Raw genomic sequence first — 21,911 nt, forward strand, 5'->3', positions numbered from 1 at the left:
CTGCTTGTTACTACAGGCAATGTGTGGTCAGTGTATTTTTATCTGGTATTTCTCATCCCATTGCAGGCTCCTGCAGTCCTGGAAGGAGGATAAAGGCTCATTATCCGTCCTGACACCTCCACGCTGCAGTGACTGATTCACTCGAATCTTCTGTGCAACTCTTTCTATCTGTCTTGGCAAAGGCCAACAATTCCTTTAGGCTACTAGTCCAACCATTTGTAAGTTGTCTCAGCTAATAGTGCCTAGGAATTGAAGATGTGACAGTGTCAGCAAATTGCTGGCTCTGGGATCCTTAAAGCCTTGCAATGAAACTACTGCAGAAGTCCCTCGTTTTCCTGCCATTCCAGGATATTTTCCTTGCAGATGCCTCAGTCTCCTCTGGTTGCTCGTACTCCCACCACCAGCTGTAGGTAGGAACATTTTTATCCTGGTAGGAGGACATCTGTGAGCTGTCCCTGTCCTTGCAGGAGATGACTTCTGCTGCTCCTGACAGAAATGCTGCTTTAGAATTCCCTTTTCTTTCTCTCCTTTTATAGAGACGCAGGATCTGAAATCCTCTGAGCACAGCAGCCCATAAAAACTGCTCAGATGGCCATTTCATACAAATACCTTTAAATACACTTAGAAAGCTCTGCACTGCTGTACTTGAGGGGCCACCCTCTCCTTTATGAAAAACAATGTTTATACACTGCCGACATTAAAACAAGGAAAATAAACGATAACCATATTTTCTAGTCGTTACTTCCACCACATATCCTGGAATAAACTGGTCCTTGTAACAGAAGCTGGATACTGGAATAATAGGATACAGAACAGGTCAGCACTGTTATTAGTGTGTGTATTCCAGTGGCACCCAGAGCCCCTGCTGAGGTCAGGACCCCATTACACTGCACCAACATGAAGCAGGACAATTTTCTGCCCTAAGCTTGATTGCTTAATAAGGAAGGCAAATGATAGAAGACAGTGCCAGAGAAGTGAAGACTGTAGGTCCCCTGACTCCCTATCTGTGCTTATCTACTACACCAGGCTACTACTTCCAGAGAGACACATTTCTGTGCTGTACAAAATGCACCATCCCAGAAGCCTGGCCAGCAGCACCAATCTGACTTTCCCAGCGTTCACCCAGCTCTCCATTTGTCATTCAGAGCTATTTCAACACTTTAGTCCTTTCCTAGCAATCCAATTTACTTTGTCTCTTCAAAGTTCCCAGATCCAGCATCTTGCAGTGAGACAGAAGGTGTTACAAGAAGCACATTTATGGGAGATGCTGTTCTGGTGATGCTGCAGAGAAGCAAAGAGGGCAGAGCAGGGAAAATGGTTTATTTCCCAGAGTCATCCAGCTCATTAGCCCAGGAGAAGTCGGGTTTATGGATCATCAAGCACTGATGGTTTAATTAAGGTTTTGATTAAGGTCTAATCTGGCCTTGCTGCTGTGGAATCACAGAATCATAAAATATGCTGAGATGGAAGGGACACATCAGGATCATCAAGTCCAACTACTGGTCTTGCACAGGACACCCCAAGAATCCCATCATGTGCCTGAGGGCATTGTCCAAACACTCCTGGAGCTCTGACAGACTTGGAGCTGTGCCCACTGCCCCAGGGAGCCTGTTCAGTGCCCAACCACCCTCTGGGGAAGAACAGCTGAGGGAAAGGCACCATGGCAATCTTTCTCCCAGCAATTTATGCAAGGATATATTATTTGAAAATAAGCCACCAGATATAAAGCAACCTTCTCTGTGGAGGTGGCACTCTGAAAAACGCCCAGGAATGAATGATTATTGAGTGCATGTAGCTAAGCAGGACTGATAATACAGGTTTCTTCTATAAAACCCATTTCACAAACTGCAATTTGAAACGTCCTTTAAGCAGCAATTACAAAATTGCATTTAGAAAAATGTAACTGTCAGGAAAAAGGATTCAAAAGAGTCATAAGCAGGAGGAAAAGTCAGGTATTTGTGCAAGATTTCCAGGTGGTGAGGCACAGAGAACGAAGTCCTGTGATGGAAGTGGTACCACAGTCACTGGTAGCTGGGTCCCTGTGTAGGAGAGAGGAGCATCCCAAAGCATAACAGGAGAAGGGAAAGCAAATAAAATGGCTCTAAGGACAGCAGGGTCAAGAAAAGGGCAAGTGCAAGTGTAAAGGAGGGAGGGACAAAGTGAGAGAAGCAACACAAGCATTGGTTCAGCCTCCAGGGCCAGGAAAGACCCAACAAGGGGACAAGTCTGGCACAGATGAGGTTTGGTTTCAAATATGTAACACCTAAGAACACAACCTCTTCAGACAGAAATCCACTCGTGGAACAGAAACCAATCAGAAAAAATCACTTCAAAGCATTATTTAACCCGGAAAAATTAATGAAAAATATTGGGTTCACAGTCATTAAAATGAGCTGTTCAATCAGAATGATTTCTTTGCAGCACATAATGGTCAGGTTGCACACTGAATGCAAAATCTCCTAATAGACCTAGAGGCTTATATTCAAAAGACAGCTATTCTCAAATCACTTGTAAACATGATTTCCTTTATTTATTTTTTTATGGTGCTTTCTATGTGAGTGGCCTACAAATGATTCAAGCATCTCTGCACATAGAAATGCTTTCAGAGCCTGATAATATCTATACCTGTGGAGCAGAGTCTGACATGCAGACACGAGGCCAGACCTCCAAGAATGATTAACACTGAGATAAAGGTGGGAAAGCACCATTTTATATCCTATTCTGGAATACCAAGCATCAGCCCTGGGCATCAGCTGACCAGTATAAAACTTCCACCATTGTACTGGGGCTAAAAAACTGCACAAAGCCAATGCTTCTGTGCATTATAAGCCAAGAGTGAACCAGTTCATCAAATCTGAAAGCCACGTTCCACTTTGATTATTTCTTTGTGTAATTCATTAAAAAAATGTTCACCACAAAGAGTAACATCACTACACCAATTTGCCTCCCATCATTCTTTCCACTCTTTTTGACCTTTGTTGAAGAAATGAGTATGTCTCATTGTAGGCTTAAGCCTGTGCTGTATGCAGTCTTAATTAACTGGAGGAGGCAAATTGGTGTAGTGATGTTACTCTTTGTGGTGAACATTTTTTTAATGAATTACACAAAGAGTAACATCACTACACCAATTTGCCTCCTCCAGTTAATTAAGACTGCATACAGCACAGGCTTAAGCCTACAATGAGACATACTCATTTCTTCAACAAAGGTCAAAAAGAGTGGAAAGAATGATGGGAGGCAAAAGCTTTCAACCATATTCTAAGCAGAGAGAGCAGCAAAACAAAGCAGTCCAGGAGAGAAAGGCAAACCAGAATTTGTATGAGGGATTTTCAAGCTTACAGGTTGAATCTGTGAGAGGATGAAGGTAAATACACAGCGAGGAATCAAGATCAGCATTACACTAAACTGGATGAGAATTAAAAAATAGCACTAAGAGAATAATTGATTCTGGAGATCCCAGGCAAATCCACCACAAAGGATTTTCTTTTCTCTTCCTGTTTTTCCTCCTCTATGTTCAGAACAGAAGCACTTAATTTGTGCTAAAGGCAGATATATGGTCCCTAAGAATGAGAAAGGTTATTACATTTGCTTGAAAGAAGAGCTCAGCTAAAGAGCAGCTGCTGTGATGACAACAAGGGATGGGATGGTTCGGGGGTGAGAGCAGGTTCCCATTTTAACTCCCCACTTTTGCAGAGTTATTTAGAAACTAGCTCAATATTATAAAAATGGAAAGCAAGCAAAATTCCTGTTATCACAAGTTCAAATTGACAGATGTGACTTAATTTTTGTGTGGTCCAAAACAGACACGGGCAGATCAATCTTCTGACTGATACATGTGAAAACTTCACAGTGCACAATGTTGTGAGCATATAACACACTCATCATACCCTATTAACAAAAACTAATTAACCTTTGCATCAGTCAGTCCCCTCCAAGAAGTTACCCTGATCTCATAGTGATTATCATTCAAAATCCACACCCACACCAGCTGCAGAAGCTGCAAAACCAGCGAGCAAAGTCAAGGGGTGGGTAGGAAACGAACACTGAAATAAAATCACCCTTCCAGCCTGACTGGTCAAAGGTGTTCCAAGTACCACAGTGGCCTACAAAAACCTACAAAAACCTACAAAAACCTACAAAACCCATGCCTGGTGAGGCTTCACCCCTGGGCTGAGTGAGCAGCATGCAAAGGAGGGCTCTGAGCCTCTCCCAGCAAGCAGGAGTCAGCTGGGCAGTGTGTCAGGGAGTCTGTACACACGCTCTACGTGTGCTGCATGAAACACTGGAACCTCCTGGACTCTGCCAAGTGGAAGCAGCACTTTCAGGCATGCCTGGAATAAAGATTTTTTTTTTCCTCTACAACAATACTACAAAGCAGTGTCTGTCACACCTGCCTCTCTCGTGATGTTATCACAGATCCTAATATCACCATGTAGTTTTTAAATGTCCAGCTCCTGGAAGAAGCTCAGAAGCTCATGCATTAATATTAACCCTGTTTGTAAACACTGGCTCGTTTGGAAATCTATTTAAGGAAACAGAGGTATCATATATTTGTAACAGCCTTGGGTTTGTGATGCCTTTGGAAGTGCTGTTAAAGGACACTGACAATGATAATCAGTTTATGAAAACCATTTTAAGTGATCCACAGTACCTGACTATGGGCTGAAACACCTTAGAAAGGATCTCCAGATATCAGGAAACAGAGACCAAATATTGATCACCCAAATGGTGTAAGTGTGTGAAGGTCAGGAACATGCAACTCTGCTGTCCAAAATGTGACAGCCCTCCTCCTGCTTCCCCCTCCTCTGCCCCATCTCTCAGCCCTTGTGCAGAAGAGGCTTCAGGGCACATTCAGACAGTTCTTCCTGCAAACCTTCAAGCAGGAGAGACAAAAAAATGCCCCTAAATTTCACAAGTGAATAAACACCTATTGCTCCCTGCATTAAAACTAAATAAACAAAACCCAAATCCTTCCTGATTTACCTTCACTTGTGGCTTTACTGTCCAACTACCATATTTTTTTTTTTCTTTTCCCCCTCTTTGCCTGGGTACCAGTTTATTTGGAAGCAAAAGTAAGTGTAGAGCCAACCAGCCTCAGCCATGTAGAGCCAACAACATCCTTTCCCACCAGGTGGGTGCTGAAGTGGGACAAGAACCTCCACGTTTCTCCAAGTAAATCCTTGCCTGCTTTGATTCCTGGAGGACATGGTTCACACAGCAATAATACATTTTATTCTGCTTTTTCAAAAAATCTTTCTTTTTCTGAAGATATCCAGTGTGTCCCGGGATTGGATGCTTTGAATCACAGAGTTGATGTCTGCACAGTCTCCTGTTGCTAAACTATCCCAAATTTTACCTTAAACACTCTGTCTCTTCTTCCTTTCTCTCCAGCTGCTTATTTTAATTGAGGAGACCAAGATTAGGGTCTGGCAGTGCAGCAGAGCTCTGGAGTAGAAAATGTTCTCTAGAAACTGGGCTGGAGTTACCAAATTCAGTTCATTGTGGCCTCATCCAGCTCTAGACCAGGTTCTGCACTACTTTAAATCTCCCTGAGAAAAGGAAGCCCCTAAAGGTGACATTTTAAATCCCTCTAAGTAAGTCTTGCTACCAAATTTGGTGAAAATAAAGATGCTCACTGGGTTAATTTGGTATCCACGTGCCAGGAAGTTTGATTTATCTCCCAGTGAAGTGTATTTTTCAGTAAGAGCAACATAAGTGTGTCTTTTATTAACAGCTGTGTATGGTGATACACAAAACTCATGCTAAAAAATAACTTTTAGAAGGCAGAGATTCATTCAGGGGAAAAAACAACTGAACATTTTCATGCATTCAACTCAAAAAGTGTGATAAACCCCTCTGAAATAAATAGCACAAAACAGAATAAAGCTGTCAAAGGAATAACATTCCAGTGTATAAGAAGACAAAATGCAATAACAAACAGATTTGAAGTGGGATTAGATCTGTTTAAAAAATACATTATCTGTCTACAAACCCAGACTGTATTTCAGAAAACAAAAGAAGCCTCTTCAATGAATTTGAGGGACCAGGAGCTATTAAATGAACAGTTCTCATATGCAGCAAAACCACGTGTGAACAGTAGGAACATTTTTCCTCCTCATTTTCCACTGATTTTTTGCAGTCTCCTCCCTGCCCCAAGATTTTCCTGGACATTTTAGACCCAAATTCTTAAATGAGGTCTCAAGCCTATCTCAGGAAGTTTCCTTCTTCCAGTGCTACCAAAAATCAGGACCTTTTCTTCCATCTTAAAACCATTTGTACTTCACAGCGATTCCAGCACTTTTCTGCCCCTGTATCATCACAGCTGTCCTGATCCGTAGTTGAAAAAACTGTTGGGTGAGGAAGCCATAACTGGACAGGAATAATCATGAAGCACTGGGAGAAGAACAGGAACATTCCTACAGAAATGTAATCCATCTCAAAACTGAAAAACCATCCCCTCCTTTCCCCTCCTTTTCCCATTAATCACATGTAATGCTGCCACACCCCAGTCAGTCATTCTGTGCACATCAGGCCAAAGGAGAAAAAACTATTTCCACAAACTGATGGGATTTCCTCTCTATGTTTAAATTTTCTCTACATGTTCAAATTTACTGGTACTGGTCCCAGTGTTACACATGATGGGGGCAAGCTGGTGACACACAGACCTCCGGGTTCAATCTGATGAAACCACAAAACCCTTGAGAAGCTCCAAACATCCCCACTTGTGATCTGTGAGCAACTTCACTGCTGAGGCTCAGTCCTGCAGCATCTCTGACTCCAGCAGCAGTTTCTACACAGAGGGCTGCCAGAACTAAGCTTTCATTTTCCTGCCATATTTCTTCAACAGCAGCACTCAGCTGCCGAAGAATAAGTGAGATCAGCCCCAGCAAATTCTGGAGCTGCTTTAACTGAAGATGCAGCTCAGCTCTGTGCACACCCAGGGAGATATTCAGCCTGTGCAGAGGGGGATCTGTGGGGCTCTTCCACCACACTCAAGTGCTCCTGTGAAGATTTAAATGGTTTGAGCCCCCCCAGCTGACCCTCAGCACGAGCCAACATCCCCCTCGGAGCTGAAGGAGTGATACACAAGGACTGTCCCCTTTCACACTGTATTGGAGTAATTATAAAAGTATTTTCTCATGCAAAACAAATATGAAACAAGAAGTCATGAAGCTGCTCAGACCTCTGGAAGGTTGACCAGTTTTCCTTCTCCTGAACTGATAATCACCTGTGCTCAAGAGGCTGGGCGGGTTTCGCGTGGTCACCTCTTGTCTACCTATTACTGCTAAAAACAAGCAAAATGGTTCCCAGGCAGCATGCACAGAAAAAAAAAAGGAAAAAAATAAAAATGTACCTCATAATGATTATTATAGTTCCATTCTTTCATTTGCAAGAACTCACATTTTAAAGAAAGAAGAAATGAGTATCAGGAGATAAGGAACCATTAATGAGCCCTCTGCCTTGGTTTCAGTTACACTGTGAAATTAATTTAATGCACTTTAAGAATACAAGAGGTAATCACTCTCTCTTGGTAAGAGGTTACAATTTTCTCTAATAAAGTGTCAATATAAATATGTTGCTTTAAGACAAGGAGAACAAGTCAGTTAATTCAGAAAGAATGGGACATATTAAAACAAATGCTATCAAGAAAACCAAATGGCAAAACCAATAAATAAACTGTCTGAATGAAAACTGCATGGCAGAGAGCTGGTAAATTGGGGTTTAATTAGAAACTTATTTTTAAAGAGTGTTTTATGCTAATGAGATGCATCCAAGTGACTAATGCTGTGAAAGATGACATTACTCCAGTAATTTAAAAAAAAGAGGAGTAGCCCATGTGAGGAGGGAAGTGGCAAGAAATCTGAGAGCAATGAATCTGAAAATAAATACACACGTAGATACAAAAGGTTAATAACGTTTGTGGATTTCAAACATGCTGGCAAAACGTGGGATGTGCTGCACAGACTGGACAAACGCAGGGAGCTTTCTGATGGATCCTCAAATGGCACCACAGCAAAGGCTGACAGGGAGTCCCTGCCACCAGCCCTTCCCACAGGCATCAGTCAGCTCCTATATGGAAGCACTGGATGGAAGGAAATGAGCTCACAGATGTGCTGCCCCATGTCTATTAAACATGTGCTGACCCAGTCGAGGATCTCCCAGCTGTGCTTTGAAGGATGCCATGACCTGGCGCTCTGAAACGCTGACACTGCCCCCACCTCCTGACATTTCAGAACCCCAAACAGAAAGATTTGAGAGCTTTTTCTTGCTACCACAAGAACCACATTCATCTAACCAGAAGCAGCACACAGGGAACCATGCAGGGAGTGAAGCCCCAGAGAGCTGGAAAGCAGCTCCTGCGTGGAGCTGGGCTGAACTGGAAAGGGGTCGATCTGAATGGCCTATTTCTTGCTAATAGAGAAAAGAAAACTGGGAAACCTCCAAAACTTTCTGTAATGGACTAAAACTCTTTTTTAAAGAGTTCTATGCTTTCATTTCCTTGGTGTTGAGGCAATGGGACATACAAAGCAAATTGGCTCCCAGGCTGCTGGAGGAGCGACAGCGGAACAGCCTCGTGTGTCTCTCCAGTAATTAAAGCGACTCAGCTTCTGAACAGGTGCCTTGCAGCAACACCCAAGATGTGTTATAATCCCCCAGTAACACATGCCTAACACATTTCACTGCCTAATTACTCCCACACTCACGTTTAGTGCCCTTGTTAATCCAGCACTTCAAGAGAATACTTGCCTCGCTTAAACACGTCTGGATCCTAATCTTCCTGTCACTGGTGTAAATCAGGACTCATTTCACTAGTGTTAATGGAGCTACTGCAGTGTCAAGAGTCTAGGAATGGAAAAATTAGGCCTAAATCCCAAATGAACATTTAGTCTGGCACCAGCAGGATGTATTTATTTTCTTGCATCAAAACAAAATATGCTTTTTTCTCTGGTACCAACTCAAAGCGGAGCTTTTAAGAGCTGTCAATGCCATGATTAATCCTGACTCCAAAAAAGGGTGGGTTTTTTTCCCAGATTCCTACAGAGACACCACAGTGGTATCCTCACTAGCAGCTCTATTGGTTTTGTTCAAGGCAGGGTACAGGTTTGCTCATTGTATCCTCAGCAAGACAGCAATGCAAATACAGGTGAATACAGGGCAATGCCATTAAGGATAATCAATATAATGAGCAGCCAGAAGACAGCACAGACACAGTAGGGCATCTAGAACATCCCAGATATCAGCCTTTGATCAGAACACAAGGTAATTACCGTGTTGAGGGTGTCTCTGTGCATTGCCACACAGCAGAGAGAGGGCAGATACCACCCCCCTCTTTCAGGGGCCAGGATGGGCAGTGCCTGAGTCCTTCTGTTCATATGGAGTTAATGTGTGGTGGGAATTCAGCCTCATGACACAGGGAAATCTGAAACTATGGGAAAGCTCTGAACCACACTGTTCAGCTATTGCTCAGCAGCTGACACTGCCCAGGTGCCAGCAATGGCAGGGACTGTTGTGTTACCAACACCACAAATTCACTCGTGACGCTGCTTCAGTTGTGAGCAGCAACCAGCACTGCACTCCGGAGGAGCTCAAACTGCATAAAATCAGCCCCAGCTGGATATTCCAGTGTCCATGCTAATGGTCAGGCCCTGAGAATCACAGCATTGCAATTCAGAGCAAGGACAAGAGGAAAAGCAAAGGAATTTCCACAGAGATTTCTGCACTCCACGTACAGGAATAAGATATCTGCCCATAAATCAAAAGTGATATGAATTGAGACAGTGACAATAAACACTAGAACTACCATCATTTCTTGTCCTTTTCCATTCATGTCAACATAGAAAAATCCTCAAGAATAATATCACCAAAAAGCAGTGGGTCTAGACATCCTCAGGCTCTACCCATCTCTTTTGTATCTCTTATTAAATGAATATTAGCAAGAGATCATTTTAAAAAAAAGACACAGTATTCAGAAACAACAGAAGGAGGGTGGGTGGCTTATTGACTCTTCCTGGTGACCTAAAAGGTTAATGAAAATTAAATCAGTTTGCAGAAGTCAATGGAAGGTCAAACACCTTTGTGACACTTTCTGAGGTACCCAAATCAGACAGTGCAAACCGAGAACCCAGAATGGGATTTTCCAAGCTGTGTAAGTTTTCATTTCCCTTTGAATAGTCACAGAGCAAATATCTTTCCTGACAGCATGACACCATTCTTCCACCAGCTCCAGAAAAATAAATGACTGAAATAGGAAGAACTACAGGTTTCCAAAAATTAATTAAGCCAGTATCTCTGATCTCATGAAGAGGCTTCTAGTCATGCTTTTGCAAAACCTTGTGGAGCCACATTTCACCCATTCTTGTCTTATTCAGTCCTGCTCTTGCCCTTTCTACCACCAGAAAGCCAAAATCAGGTATTTGAAATGGTCACATCACTACCAGCTGGAAAAACTGAGAGGAAGGAGACACATAGACTGAGACACATAGAATGTTTGTAACCCAGAGAATGAATTAAATAAAGATTTTACAGGGAACTTTTAAAAAGGAAAGGAACAAGAGGATATGGGGAGCACCAGAGCCACAGATGAGAAGGAGAAAGGGGAGAAATGGCTCATCCTCCTTGTGTTTCAGTGGTGACACAACTTCTTACAGTCCCACCAGTTTGTGTGCCGGGTCTCAGCAGGGAAAACAGCTGCACCTGCCATCCCAGGGCACGGCTTCCTGGGACAGCCTGGCATGTCTCCATAGGAAGATGGAAAAAGCCCTCTTCTGCTATCCAACAAAATGATAGATGGGGCTTCTTTGAGCCCTCCCAACTCATCTGCAAGTGCAGGTGCAGAAGGGATCAGCAGAAAGCACCTTGGAGTCATCAACCTCTGCCACAAGGAGTGAAAGGAATGGAAAAAATGGGATGGTGCCTCAAAGGATTTCTGGGTTCCTGCCAATTTTGGTAAACTGTCAAAAGCCTCCACAGGCAGCAATGCAGGTGTTTGACATTCCAGCAAGGCAGCAAGAGCACAAGCTGGCAACCCTATATTTTGGAACTGGAGAGTCACTTGTAGCAGAGCCCATGGCAATTACTCCAGCATTTCCTTACAGCTCATTCTGAGACTACAACATGTGTTGGGGGAGATCTTTTTACAGCTATTCCTCTGTGTTACAAGTAAATTGGTTTCTGACATATTTTCTGGCAAAGTAGCCCCTGTGGTGATTCTGAAATCTTCACAAGAGTTGTTAAAAGCAACTGTGAACTCCGAGAAGGAACTCAGACATTGTCATCGTTTCTCCCTCAAGAGCTACACCCTGTGAACCAGCCTGGGGCTATTTGTCTTGGGTTTGCTCAGTTTGGTCTGTCTGGGGCAGTTTGGGGTATTCTGAGCCAACCACAATAAAAATAAGCCATGCACTCTACCAGTCTGTTGAATTATACCATGAAAATGGTGTGATGTAAGAATTGTGCCCTGGTGTGTTCAAGGTGAGGCTTATGGGAGATCTCCTCTTATCTGCTTTGTACAGTTGCAGAGAGAATGAATTTAATAGGAACTTAATGTCACTTTTCCAGTGATGTTCTGCCAACAGCAAGAACAGTCCTGAGGACAGAAAAGCTGCCGACAGAACAAGGGAAAGGAGGAACCACAGAAAAAGACAGTGTGGGTTAAAAAAGTAACAGAGGTCACAAATACAGTGGAGTGGTTCTGGAAATTGTTGTTCTGCCTTTGTAATCTTCCTTAAAAGAAAAAAAATAAAAGAAGAAATAAAGAGGCTGGTTCTTTGGATAGTAACTGTAATCAAGTTGTGCCACCACTGCAGTTTTAACATTACTGGCATTGTGCTTTGCAGGAAAGAGAGACCCAACATACCTTTTGTTGCCAGACGGACACAGTTGATTTTTGTTTCCTGAAAAATAAAAGCAGAAAAAAAACACATATAGGAAAACATCAAGGTGTGTAATTTGCCCATCTACAATAAACACACATTCCTTTAAAAAGGTACTAAAAAAATGCATTTTTTTTCTTATGCTTCATCTTTGAAAAAAACCACCAAGTTTTGATTGCAGAAAACACTCCACACTATTGGACTTGCCTACAGCTGGTTCTCCAAATGTTGAGAAGCTGAGAGTGACAACACGTTTCTCCACGCTCAGGGTGTGAGTGATGGGTCCCACGTAACTGCCTGATTAGCTAATAGAATCTACCAGTTAAATGACCTGCTCTGTAATAGACTGACAAGCTCTGGGTCAAAAGTACATGCAACTGTACATCTAATTTTCATGCACCATTACTGCAAATTTCGCAAATCGGGTATTTATTTAAACACATGGCAAACAGACACCGAGGCAGTCATTTGAATATCCCGGCTCTGTGGATGTGAAGCCCAGCACTGCTGTACAGCTGCCTCTGCCAAAGGAGCTGCTCTGACAACCCTCCCCACTGCAGCTCTTCCTTGCAGAGCTGGGATAAAACCCAGCCCTTTGTGTTCAGTCCACCTTGGACTCTGCAGGGCTGCAGGAACAGGAGCTTGGACGGGAACAGCGATGTTGTATTTGGCTTCACTACCAGCTCAAACAGGTCACCTCCACTGCAAACACATCCTTCCTGGGATCCCCAGCTCCTCATTCCACAGCCCTTCTTGGCAGGGGTTGCTGTTGTCCAACACACAGTTTGCATCCAAATGGGAATGTGTTGCTTTGGTTAAAGGCCTGGCAGTTGCGGGGGTTTTGGAGCTTTTTCTGCCTGTACACGCTCTTGTACAAGTCTCAGGTGTAATGAAGGCTGCATAAATTACTGTGGGTAACAAAGCTGCATTCATATGGATGCTGTGTGTGCTCTGGAAACAACAGCCCAGCAACGCACTGCTGAGCACCTCCTTCCAGCCTCAAACAACTGCACACACCCTGGGAAAGTCTGAATTGGTTCTTGGAGAAAATCTGTTCCATCTGTGACAGATTGACCCTGGCCAGAGCAGACACACACACAGCCTCATCGTGCCTTTCTCCTCACACATTGCACAGAGGAAGGGGATTGCAGGATCCATGCTGGGAAACAGTGGGAATCACAAGAGCAATTCCCTCTGATCCCTTTCTATGATGCCTCAAGATACCAGCCAGCTACACTATCTGGATATAAGCTGTGTGTAGTCTAGAAACAACAAGATATCCAGAAGAACAAAGTCTCCCCTTGATCTCACCCTCAAACTCTTTTCAGGAATTCCTGGATCCCCAAGGACAATCCTTGTCCACTAAGGACATCCTTTCCCAGCCATACAGCTGGGTCCAAGTGGGACTCAATCACTGTTATCCCAGTAAACCAGAGACATCTCTGGTGCACTGAGCCCTCTCTCCCTCAAAAATCAACTTCCCTACACAACCATTGGCACTGCAAAGTCACCAGAGCTTTACACAGAGCTCCCCATTCCTCTCTGCCTCCTGTGCAATCAGTTTGAATGGCCATTTATTCTGGAAATTCAAAGTCTTTATTGCAAGTGGTGATCTGTGAAGCAGGAAAAGCACAGCTTTGTTTTCAGAGCACACTCTCCACACATAGTGCTGGGAACTGTAAGACACAGAGGTCCTGAGGTAGCTTCTGATCTACAACAAGGTGACCTGGAAAATCAGTGATGAAAAGTAAAATACAAAATATCCAGAAAGCATTTTTGCAGCCTACAAGTAGGTGGCCACTTGCTGACATTTTGTTGAGGAAAATTTTCTTGTGTATTTGTTGCTTTCTGCTGGTTTCAAAGCGGAACAGAAAAGTAGAGAAGTTAGTCAATGCTAAGATGAGTGGAGAAAAAAAAAAACCAAGGTCTCGTTAGTGGTGCTGGAACTGATGTCGTTTGGGAATGTGTGTGTTCCTGCAGGACACCTCCCGGGGGTGATTTGGGATGACAGGATGCAGGCTGGGCTCTCTGCAGCTACATCCACCCCTGGCTGCATTCAGCACAGGCAAGCACAGCTATCAGGAGACCATGACCTGGCACTGCCAAAAGCAAGGGCAAGCACTCGCTGGAGGAACCAGACATCTGGATTTCAGGGCTTCATTTCAAATTGCATCTTCTGGGAAGGAAAATATAAAAGAACCCACACAGACATCAGGCACTCAGGTTAAAGACTTGAACTTAGTCCACATTCCTGACTAGGGCTGATTATTCCATTGATTACCATTAACCCTTTCATGGATCACCCCACTGCTCATCTCTTTGGTGTCTCACAAAAATAAAATTTCTTTAAATTTACTCTATTATTCTTTGCTTGGGGCTGAGAATTGTAAGTTTGCATGAACTTTTCTACCAGGAAACAGAATAAATAAATACACTTTTTTTCCCCCAAAAAAACCCATTAAAACCACCGTCCCACAATCATGTTTGTTTTCTGAAAAATATTACTTTTGCTTCAGATAAGGTGCTTTCCTGTACACAGTAAAGTAAGATGCTTCTCTTTAGCCACTAGCAAACCAGAAATAAACAATGCAGGTAATTCTCAATAATCCATCCAGACTGCTTAAAGCAATGACCAGAAAAATAATTAAATAAAGGGATAATAATAGAAGTTTTAGAAAAACAAAACCAATTTCCCCCAAATTTCAGTCTCTGTGTTGTTTCTGAACATTCTTTCAAATGTTGTGATACTTAATTCCCATTCTATGATATCACAGAAGTTTTACAAGGCCTTATAAGTCTACAACAATATTAGAGATGACCTGAGATCCTGCATATTCAGTTTATCCATTTCATATTATGGCTGAAGTCACAGGAATAATTTAAATTAAGATGCCACTAGCACTACTACTTTGGCTCTATATCTCTGCCAGGTTAAGGCAGAGATTTTATATCCAAACAGCAATAGAACAATGCAGGCATATTTTAACTGAGAGCCTGGAACAGGAAAACACTTCATGAATACATCCTACAGCTCTTGATCCAACCTTCATTTTCCAACATGCTCCATATCCAGAAAGCTTTAGTGTGTAATAAGCCCATCCACTTGTTTACTGGAACATATTTGTGTCTGTTTGTTTTCTGGAACTTCCTCCCATATGAATAAAAGATGGTTATGGTTTACCCTCGCTCAAGGCTGAACCCTGGCTATATTTTTAAGTCCACACAATATGAGGTCTGTGTTTTGGAGTCCGTGTTTTTGAGCCTGTTCCTGCAGGGAAGACCTGGACCTGCCATCAGCATGACCTGGGAACCCTCTGAAGAGAGCCCAGGCTGTGCTGGGGAGCTGGGCAAGCCCTCTCTGCTAACACAGCCTTGAAGCTGCACACCATGAGCCTGTTTTAGCATCCCCCTGGATTTTCGGGGCTTTTTTAAACCTTCTTTTAATATAGCTTGTTTCTTCCTTTTTAGAAGCAAAGGAGCTGCTGCTGTCCACCACTTACTGAGGTTCCTAAATGCACATTTCACTGACGGGAAAGGGATGGTAACAAGAAGAGTTCTGCCTCTGTCTCTTCAGTGTTTGGATGGGAACAATTTTCTGCAGGAAAGGGCTCTGAGGGCAGCAGGACATATGTTTATGTGACAGCTGCATCTTCACAACCTAAAAGGGCACAGGAATTTTTTTCCCCCTTCTCTTTTAAACTGACAGCTTGCTGTTTACAGACTACCAACAACAATAAAAGCAGCAAAGCCTTTTCATCCATCTGTTTTCACACCCACCTTTTTTCCTTTCCTTTACTATTATTATGACTTTACAGTAGTTAAACAGTGAAGAGCCACCTGCCAGCACCAGTGGGACCTGCTGTCCCCAGAAGCACCATTGGGGCTGCCCTGCAACAGGCACAGTTTCATCAGGCAGCTCTAACTGGGCACAGGCAATTTAAAGTGCTGCTGGTGCACGGACCAGACAAGTAATTACCACTCTCCCACGTGGCCACAGTTTCAGCTGTAGTTCCCTACATCCCAGAGCCATACACGGACCATCCTTGTTGGCAACACGATTCCCACAGGATAGAAACCATGGTTTTGTCCAATGGACATCCTGAAGAATCGGTTTTGAGGTCCTCAGCAAATCAGGGAGCTCTAGATTGTGTGTTTCTTTTTTATCCCATTGAATCCAGTGGTTTGCTGCCTTGAAATAAATCATGTGCATAAGTCTGTGCAGGGTCAATGAACTCCCCTGTGATTTCTATTGCCAGCTCTAGGAAACTGCAAGTTCCTCCCAGAGTCAAAGCAAAATCTAGTACTGCCTTTTCAATTATCAGCTATTTTTATTATCTCTGTCATTTGGAGAAGGGAGGTTTAACAAAGTGCTTAGGGCTTTTATTATTTCCAATAGGAAGTTATTTCAATGATCTATAGTTAATCTTGGATATCCCACTCCTCTCAACTTCTCAAATGTGAGGTAAGGTTGGAGGATTTTATTTACATCCAGAAAACACTCAGGTCCACATACTCTGGTCAACCAGATGTGGAAACAGGGGCTTACAGGGACTAAAGTGTTTCCACAGCTGCTTTATTTCTGCCCCAGCAGCTCCAACACGAGATTAAAAAGGAGTAAAGGTAAGTGGACAAACTGTGCACCCAAAATCTACTGAACACAGAGCTCCCCAGAGCTGGTTAATAGCTCACAGAAGCAATGCAGGCAGCCTTGGTGCCATTTCATTTTTCAGAGCAGGGCTTGTGCTGAACTGAAGTACCTCCCTGTTTTTTCCCTGGCTACAGGGATAAATGCCACCTCTCTGCTGGCAGCTCTATCCACACCTCCAAAATGTCCCAGAAGAAGAATGTTGTGTACTGTGAGTAGACCTGTCAGCATCCAGAAATCCAGCCTGAAGTCCCCTGATAATAATGAGCTGCCCGGCTGTGCATGTAGTACAAGTCATTAGAGAGGCAAAAAATCAATCAGAATCTCTGTGGAGTCTATCATTCCCTCAAAAAATAATATTCTCATTGATTCCTGCAGTGCTGCTTTTCACAGTTCTGGGCTGAAACACCAGTCACCTGTTGGACCACCAGGCTGGAGCAGCAGCTGGCAGCACCTCCCACATCATCCCAGCTGTGTCCCACAGGCTCCTGCTCATCTCCCAGTCAGAGGAGAAATGGCCAAGAGTTATTGATTGCAACTGGGCTGTCACAGATTTCATTTTAACTCAGTGAGCTGAAATGCGACTCCAGGAAGGATTTTTAGGAAGCTCTGGTTTCTGAGCCACTCAAAAATTCAGGCAGGCTTCACACAGCAGCCAAAAATTCCCCCCATCTGAGCGTGTTGCTGGATCAGTAGCCAGAGACTGTCACCTGCAGTGACCCAGATAAAGAACCTGGGGACAATAAAACCTGCAACATCTCACTTGGATTATTAAGCCAGTATAAGGATAAGAAAGGATAAGGAGTAACACAATGTTGCCAACCTGGCCTCACCTTTCAGAGGGATAAACACTGGCAGGACTGGTGTTTTGAAGGGGCTGAGCTCAGGGAGGCTTTTCAGAGGAGGAAACCTTCGTGCTCTGTCAGGAAGCCGTCTGTGGCACCAGGACAACCAGCAAACATCAGAGAACTACCTGGATGGCACAGGGTGTGTGGGGATCCTGCCAGAGCAGAGCCCAGCCTTGTGTCCACCCCTTGTGCTCACTCCTAACAACTGAGCAGTGACTAACGGTGCTTCTCACCCCCACAGCTTCACAGCCTGGAGTTTCTACGGCCCTTTTTTCTTTTTCCCCTGCTTTTACTTCTAACTCTGACACATTTCAGCTCAGCATCTGGCTTTCAACAGCCCCTAGGAGGGAAGTTCACGCAATTTGGAAGTGGTTTGTGTAACAAAGCTGACAACCATTCTGTCTCACACGTGTTCTGCTCAGTCCCCCTGTCTGGAGGCAGCACCACATTGACCAAACTGCACCCAACTCCCCACCAGCGACAGTGATCTCGTCCAAACTCTCAAAACTCTCAAAACAAGCAAAACATTGCGTAAGAGAAGGCAGAAAAGCTCGTGATCTGCTTCTGCAGCAATTTGCCACACTTGTTTTGCATCCAGCTGTTAATTATGTTCCTTTCAGTGTAACAATCCCAGCTAATGGCTGCAGAGCAGACGGGAACACCAAATGAGCACAGCCCTCGAAGTACAGAGGAGCTGGAACAATGCAGAACTCCTGTAACGCTCCTAACCCTCTCCCAATCAAGCTTTTTGACCAAATACATACTGTTTCTTCAAATTAAGCTCTCCCCAGAGTCCTACAATTCCAAAGGCTTCTCATTGCAGGTTCCAGGGGTGGAAAGAAATTTCATCGTTCCACAACTGTCAGTGATTAATGAAACTATGGAATATCCTAATTAAAAATGAGTGGCAACGTTCTGCTAAGTTTTTCATGTGTAAGGGAACATAAGGCTCTCTTTTAATTGTGCTGAATTGTTATTGTTTCAGATTTTTTGCAGATGTGCATTATCGAAAATCATAGAACGGTTTGGGTTGGAAAGGACCTTAAAGCCCATCTTGTTCCAACTCCCTGCCATAGACAGGGACGCCTTCCATGAGACCAGGTTGCTCCAAGCCCCATCCAACCTTTCCTTGAACACTTCCAGGGATGGAAATGCCACATTGCAGCCATAATTCTCAGCAGGCTTTTTGAAGACCATTGGTCTTATAACCTGCTCAGGTTATAGACGTAAGTGAAAACCCAGAACTCTTAAACACCAGGGACACAGGTAAAAAATTCTGGGAATGAAACAAAACTTACTATTTACAGCTGCATAAGTCTGGATGCAAATTGACCCTCATGTCTGAAATGTGGGGTTTCACAATTTTACCAAGAAACAAAAAGGATCACAGCTGCTCCTCTGAAGATCCACATTCCAGCCTTGCAAATACCCCTATGGTTTTAGCCATAGCACTACACTTTGAGGATATATAAGCACATATTGTAGAAATATAAATTATTAATACAGAGGAAATTGCCTTTCTGAAATAGGAATTTACTGTGTTTGGCAGGATACCTCTTATCCTGTCACAATCTGTGTGTTGTTGCATAAAGACTCTTTTGATTAACTTATGCTTAAAAAGCCCTTTACAGTCCTGTTCCTATTATCATCCTTTTTGGAGTCTTTAGCACCTGATATGTAGGGTGGGCTGCAACCTGCCAGCTACAGAGATGCAGGAAAAGCAGGAACCCCCCCATTAGTGCTGCCTTAATCCAGAATGCCAAGGGAAGCCTACGTTTCCATTCATACAATCATTTATGGAATATTACATTGTACTTAAGCAAATAAAAGTTTCTTCTTCCCTGGGGATCCATTCACTGGCAATTAACTATCACACATGGGGGAACTAACCAGGAACAGACACATACACATATTTCACCATTTCCTTTGGAAAGGCAAATCCAAAATTTAATTAATTGAGGAGTGCTGGAAGGAAACTTGTATTGACTACAAAGGAAACCAAGGTGAAAATCAGCACAGTGCTGAAGAGATTTTGTACTTGTCAGGCATACAGCTGAAGCTGTGCAGGAGAATGGTGATAAACGAAGGTAGAGAAGCACTAAGATGTGCTGTGAACACCCCCTGGCACTGCCAGCTGTTAACCATGCACAGTCCTCTGTGTTTTGGGCATCACAGACACTGCCCCAAGTGGAGACCAAAGCCTGCCCTATTCACCTTTGACTATTTTTCTAATGTTGCTCTTTCAGAGGTGGAGTCTTAGAGAATTTATCTGTGCTAAAGTAAGGCTCCTGAAAGCATTGGAAAACATGCTAATAACACACTCTGCCACCCAAATTCATGATGCCATGATAATGCTCCAAGACTTTTCATGAGGCCAGAGGGGCAAATTGTATTGTGTTATGTGATGATGAAAAACAATTCGGGGTTCAAAGGGGAGGAAGGTGGATGACTGCTTAGCCTGCATCTGGCCTGTACACTGGTAGCTGAACTAACCTGAAACAGGAGGGTTAGAAGGTTAGAGGGTTCCTATCCTTGACTGGAAGAGCAAAAAGAAGCCTCTCCTCTTCCTGTGGTGGAAATGTGATCTGTTGTGGCATTATGTGCATGTCATTTGAGTCTGAGAATAGGACAGACATTTCCTGGGCAGTCTCCATTTTAAACCAAGTACCACAGGGTAAATATATGCAGAAATATAGCCCAGGGTATTCAGAAGGAGTCAGACAGACACACACATGGTCCCCACTGCACTACGAGTCAATGGAGCTGAAACTCCCAACCACAAGTTGCATTATGATTCATATCATAGGTGCAAGCTAAAAGGTAACAAATTCATAACATCTCCTCCAAAATCACAAGCACTGTGAACTGGGGACTATCAAAATATTGCAGTTATGTCTTTTAAAAGCACAATGGCCCCTACTCTGACATTTGTGCTTATGGAAAGATAAAAACAGGATCCAAACTCTAAGCAACTCATTTAGTAAATCACGTGGCAATTTACAGCGTCAGGCTCCTCAGCAGATTTCTCACTGGATCTAAGCATCAGAGAGGGTATTGAGTGAAGGACAAGTAATGGCCTGCTTGATTTTCATCAGATTTCTGTAAGAAGGTAGTAAGAAGGAAAAGTTAAATTGGCATCCAATCGAGAAGGAAGGAGAATGACGAGCAGGACAGACAGAGGTGGTCACATGTACAAACCCAGCTCAGTTTTCTCTGCACTTACTCCATTGGCCTTGCTGAGTGCCTGGAAGTATATGCTGTAGCTTTTCAGGGGAGAAAGTGGAGCGTTCCAGTAGCCATTGTAGGTCTTGTTGTCGCCCACGGTGAAGGGCTGTGTGACAGGAAGGTTGATGGGCTTCAGCTCAGCTGCAAAGTAGTGTGGGGAGTCCAGGCTGGAGGCATTCTTGTAGCTCACTGGGACAGAGAAGCACTCAATGATGTCTGCAGCTCTCCGCGCCTTCTGCAGCTTCTCCTCCTTGACAACAAGTTGATAAACACTGGAGGGGAGAGAGGAAGGTGAGATTAGAGCCCCAAGAGCCTTAAATATTGAGAATATTTCCAACAATGAAAGGAAAAAAAGTAAAGCCAGGTAAGAAACACACAGCTAAGGCATCTCAGCAAACACAGCTCTTGGCACTCCAGCAACAGTGCCCACTGAAAGTCACTGTGTGGGCAAAGTGCTGCTCAGGTGCTTTGTTGGTTCAGTAGAGTTAATCAAGATATGCCCTGGTGAAAGTCAGAGTAGTTTTCAGTCATGTCACTCTTTAGGAAAAGGAGTAACTTATAAAATATCCAGTCTAGAATGAGTTTTTAGTGTGCTGAGTGTTGGAAAGCAGACACTTTCTCCTTCAGCCACCAAGCTGAACCATGAACTGTTTGCCTGGGTGAGTGAAGTAGAGGAGAGCGTTTGTGGTGTCAGATCCCTTTGGAAACAGTTTCAGGGTGTGAGAACCAGTTTAGATCAAAAACACTCTCACATCTTCTAAGAACATCACCTTTTTTGGCTCTCCCTCATATCTCCATGTCCACATATGGGCCCTCTCCCACATCTGGGTGGAGAGGCCCTGGCACAGGTTGCCCAGAGAAGCTGTGGCTGCCCCTGGATCCCTGGAATTGTTCCAGGCCAGGTTGGATGGGGCTTGGAGCAACCTGGGCTAGTGGAAGGTGTCCCTGCCTATGGCAGGGGGTTGAAATGAGATGGTCTTTAAGGTCCCTTCCAACCCAAACCATTCTATGATTTATTTTTGGGATATCCTGGGATATAGAGTTCCCTTGCCAATGGCAAGTCTCCTCCTACCCTTCCCCCCCAGAAGGCTGGTTTATACACTGAGGAAGTGGCTTTATAGCTCTCTCAATCCACTTTTGTTTTAAGAAAAACCAACAACTCTTCATATTCTTTCCAACTCTCTGAAATGTTAATCCTTTTCGATTCCTGCTAGGCTTTTGGCCATTATGATATATAATAGCAATCTTGTTATTTCTAGCTTACTATTTCAGGCTCAAAGAGCCTGCAAGGCATTCAAATGCATCTGCTTTTATTTCTTT

The 21,911-nt window shown here is 43.6% G+C and overlaps 1 protein-coding gene across 13 annotated transcripts in view; it reads right to left on the reverse strand.

Annotated features, from left to right (window-relative positions):
- The window catches only part of PTPRT (protein tyrosine phosphatase, receptor type T), a 443,814-nt gene that overhangs the window by 71,669 nt on the left and 350,234 nt on the right, over positions 1-21,911 (reverse strand). For 9 of the 13 annotated variants that reach the window (XM_027693977.1, XM_027693980.1, XM_027693976.1 and 6 more), the window contains exons 12-14: positions 20,590-20,863; positions 11,858-11,894; positions 7,229-7,285 (exon numbers count right to left, since the gene is read on the reverse strand). In XM_027693977.1, the coding sequence (XP_027549778.1) occupies positions 7,229-7,285; positions 11,858-11,894; positions 20,590-20,863 (368 nt within the window). The remainder of the gene's footprint in view (positions 1-7,228; positions 7,286-11,857; positions 11,895-20,589; positions 20,864-21,911) is intronic. The other 4 variants (XM_027693979.1, XM_027693987.1, XM_027693986.1 and 1 more) reach the window with 1 other exon arrangement.

Source organism: Neopelma chrysocephalum, unplaced genomic scaffold (genome assembly GCF_003984885.1).
Source record: "Neopelma chrysocephalum unplaced genomic scaffold, ASM398488v2 Primary Assembly neopelma1_94, whole genome shotgun sequence".
In the NCBI taxonomy this organism is placed as follows: domain Eukaryota; kingdom Metazoa; phylum Chordata; class Aves; order Passeriformes; family Pipridae; genus Neopelma; species Neopelma chrysocephalum.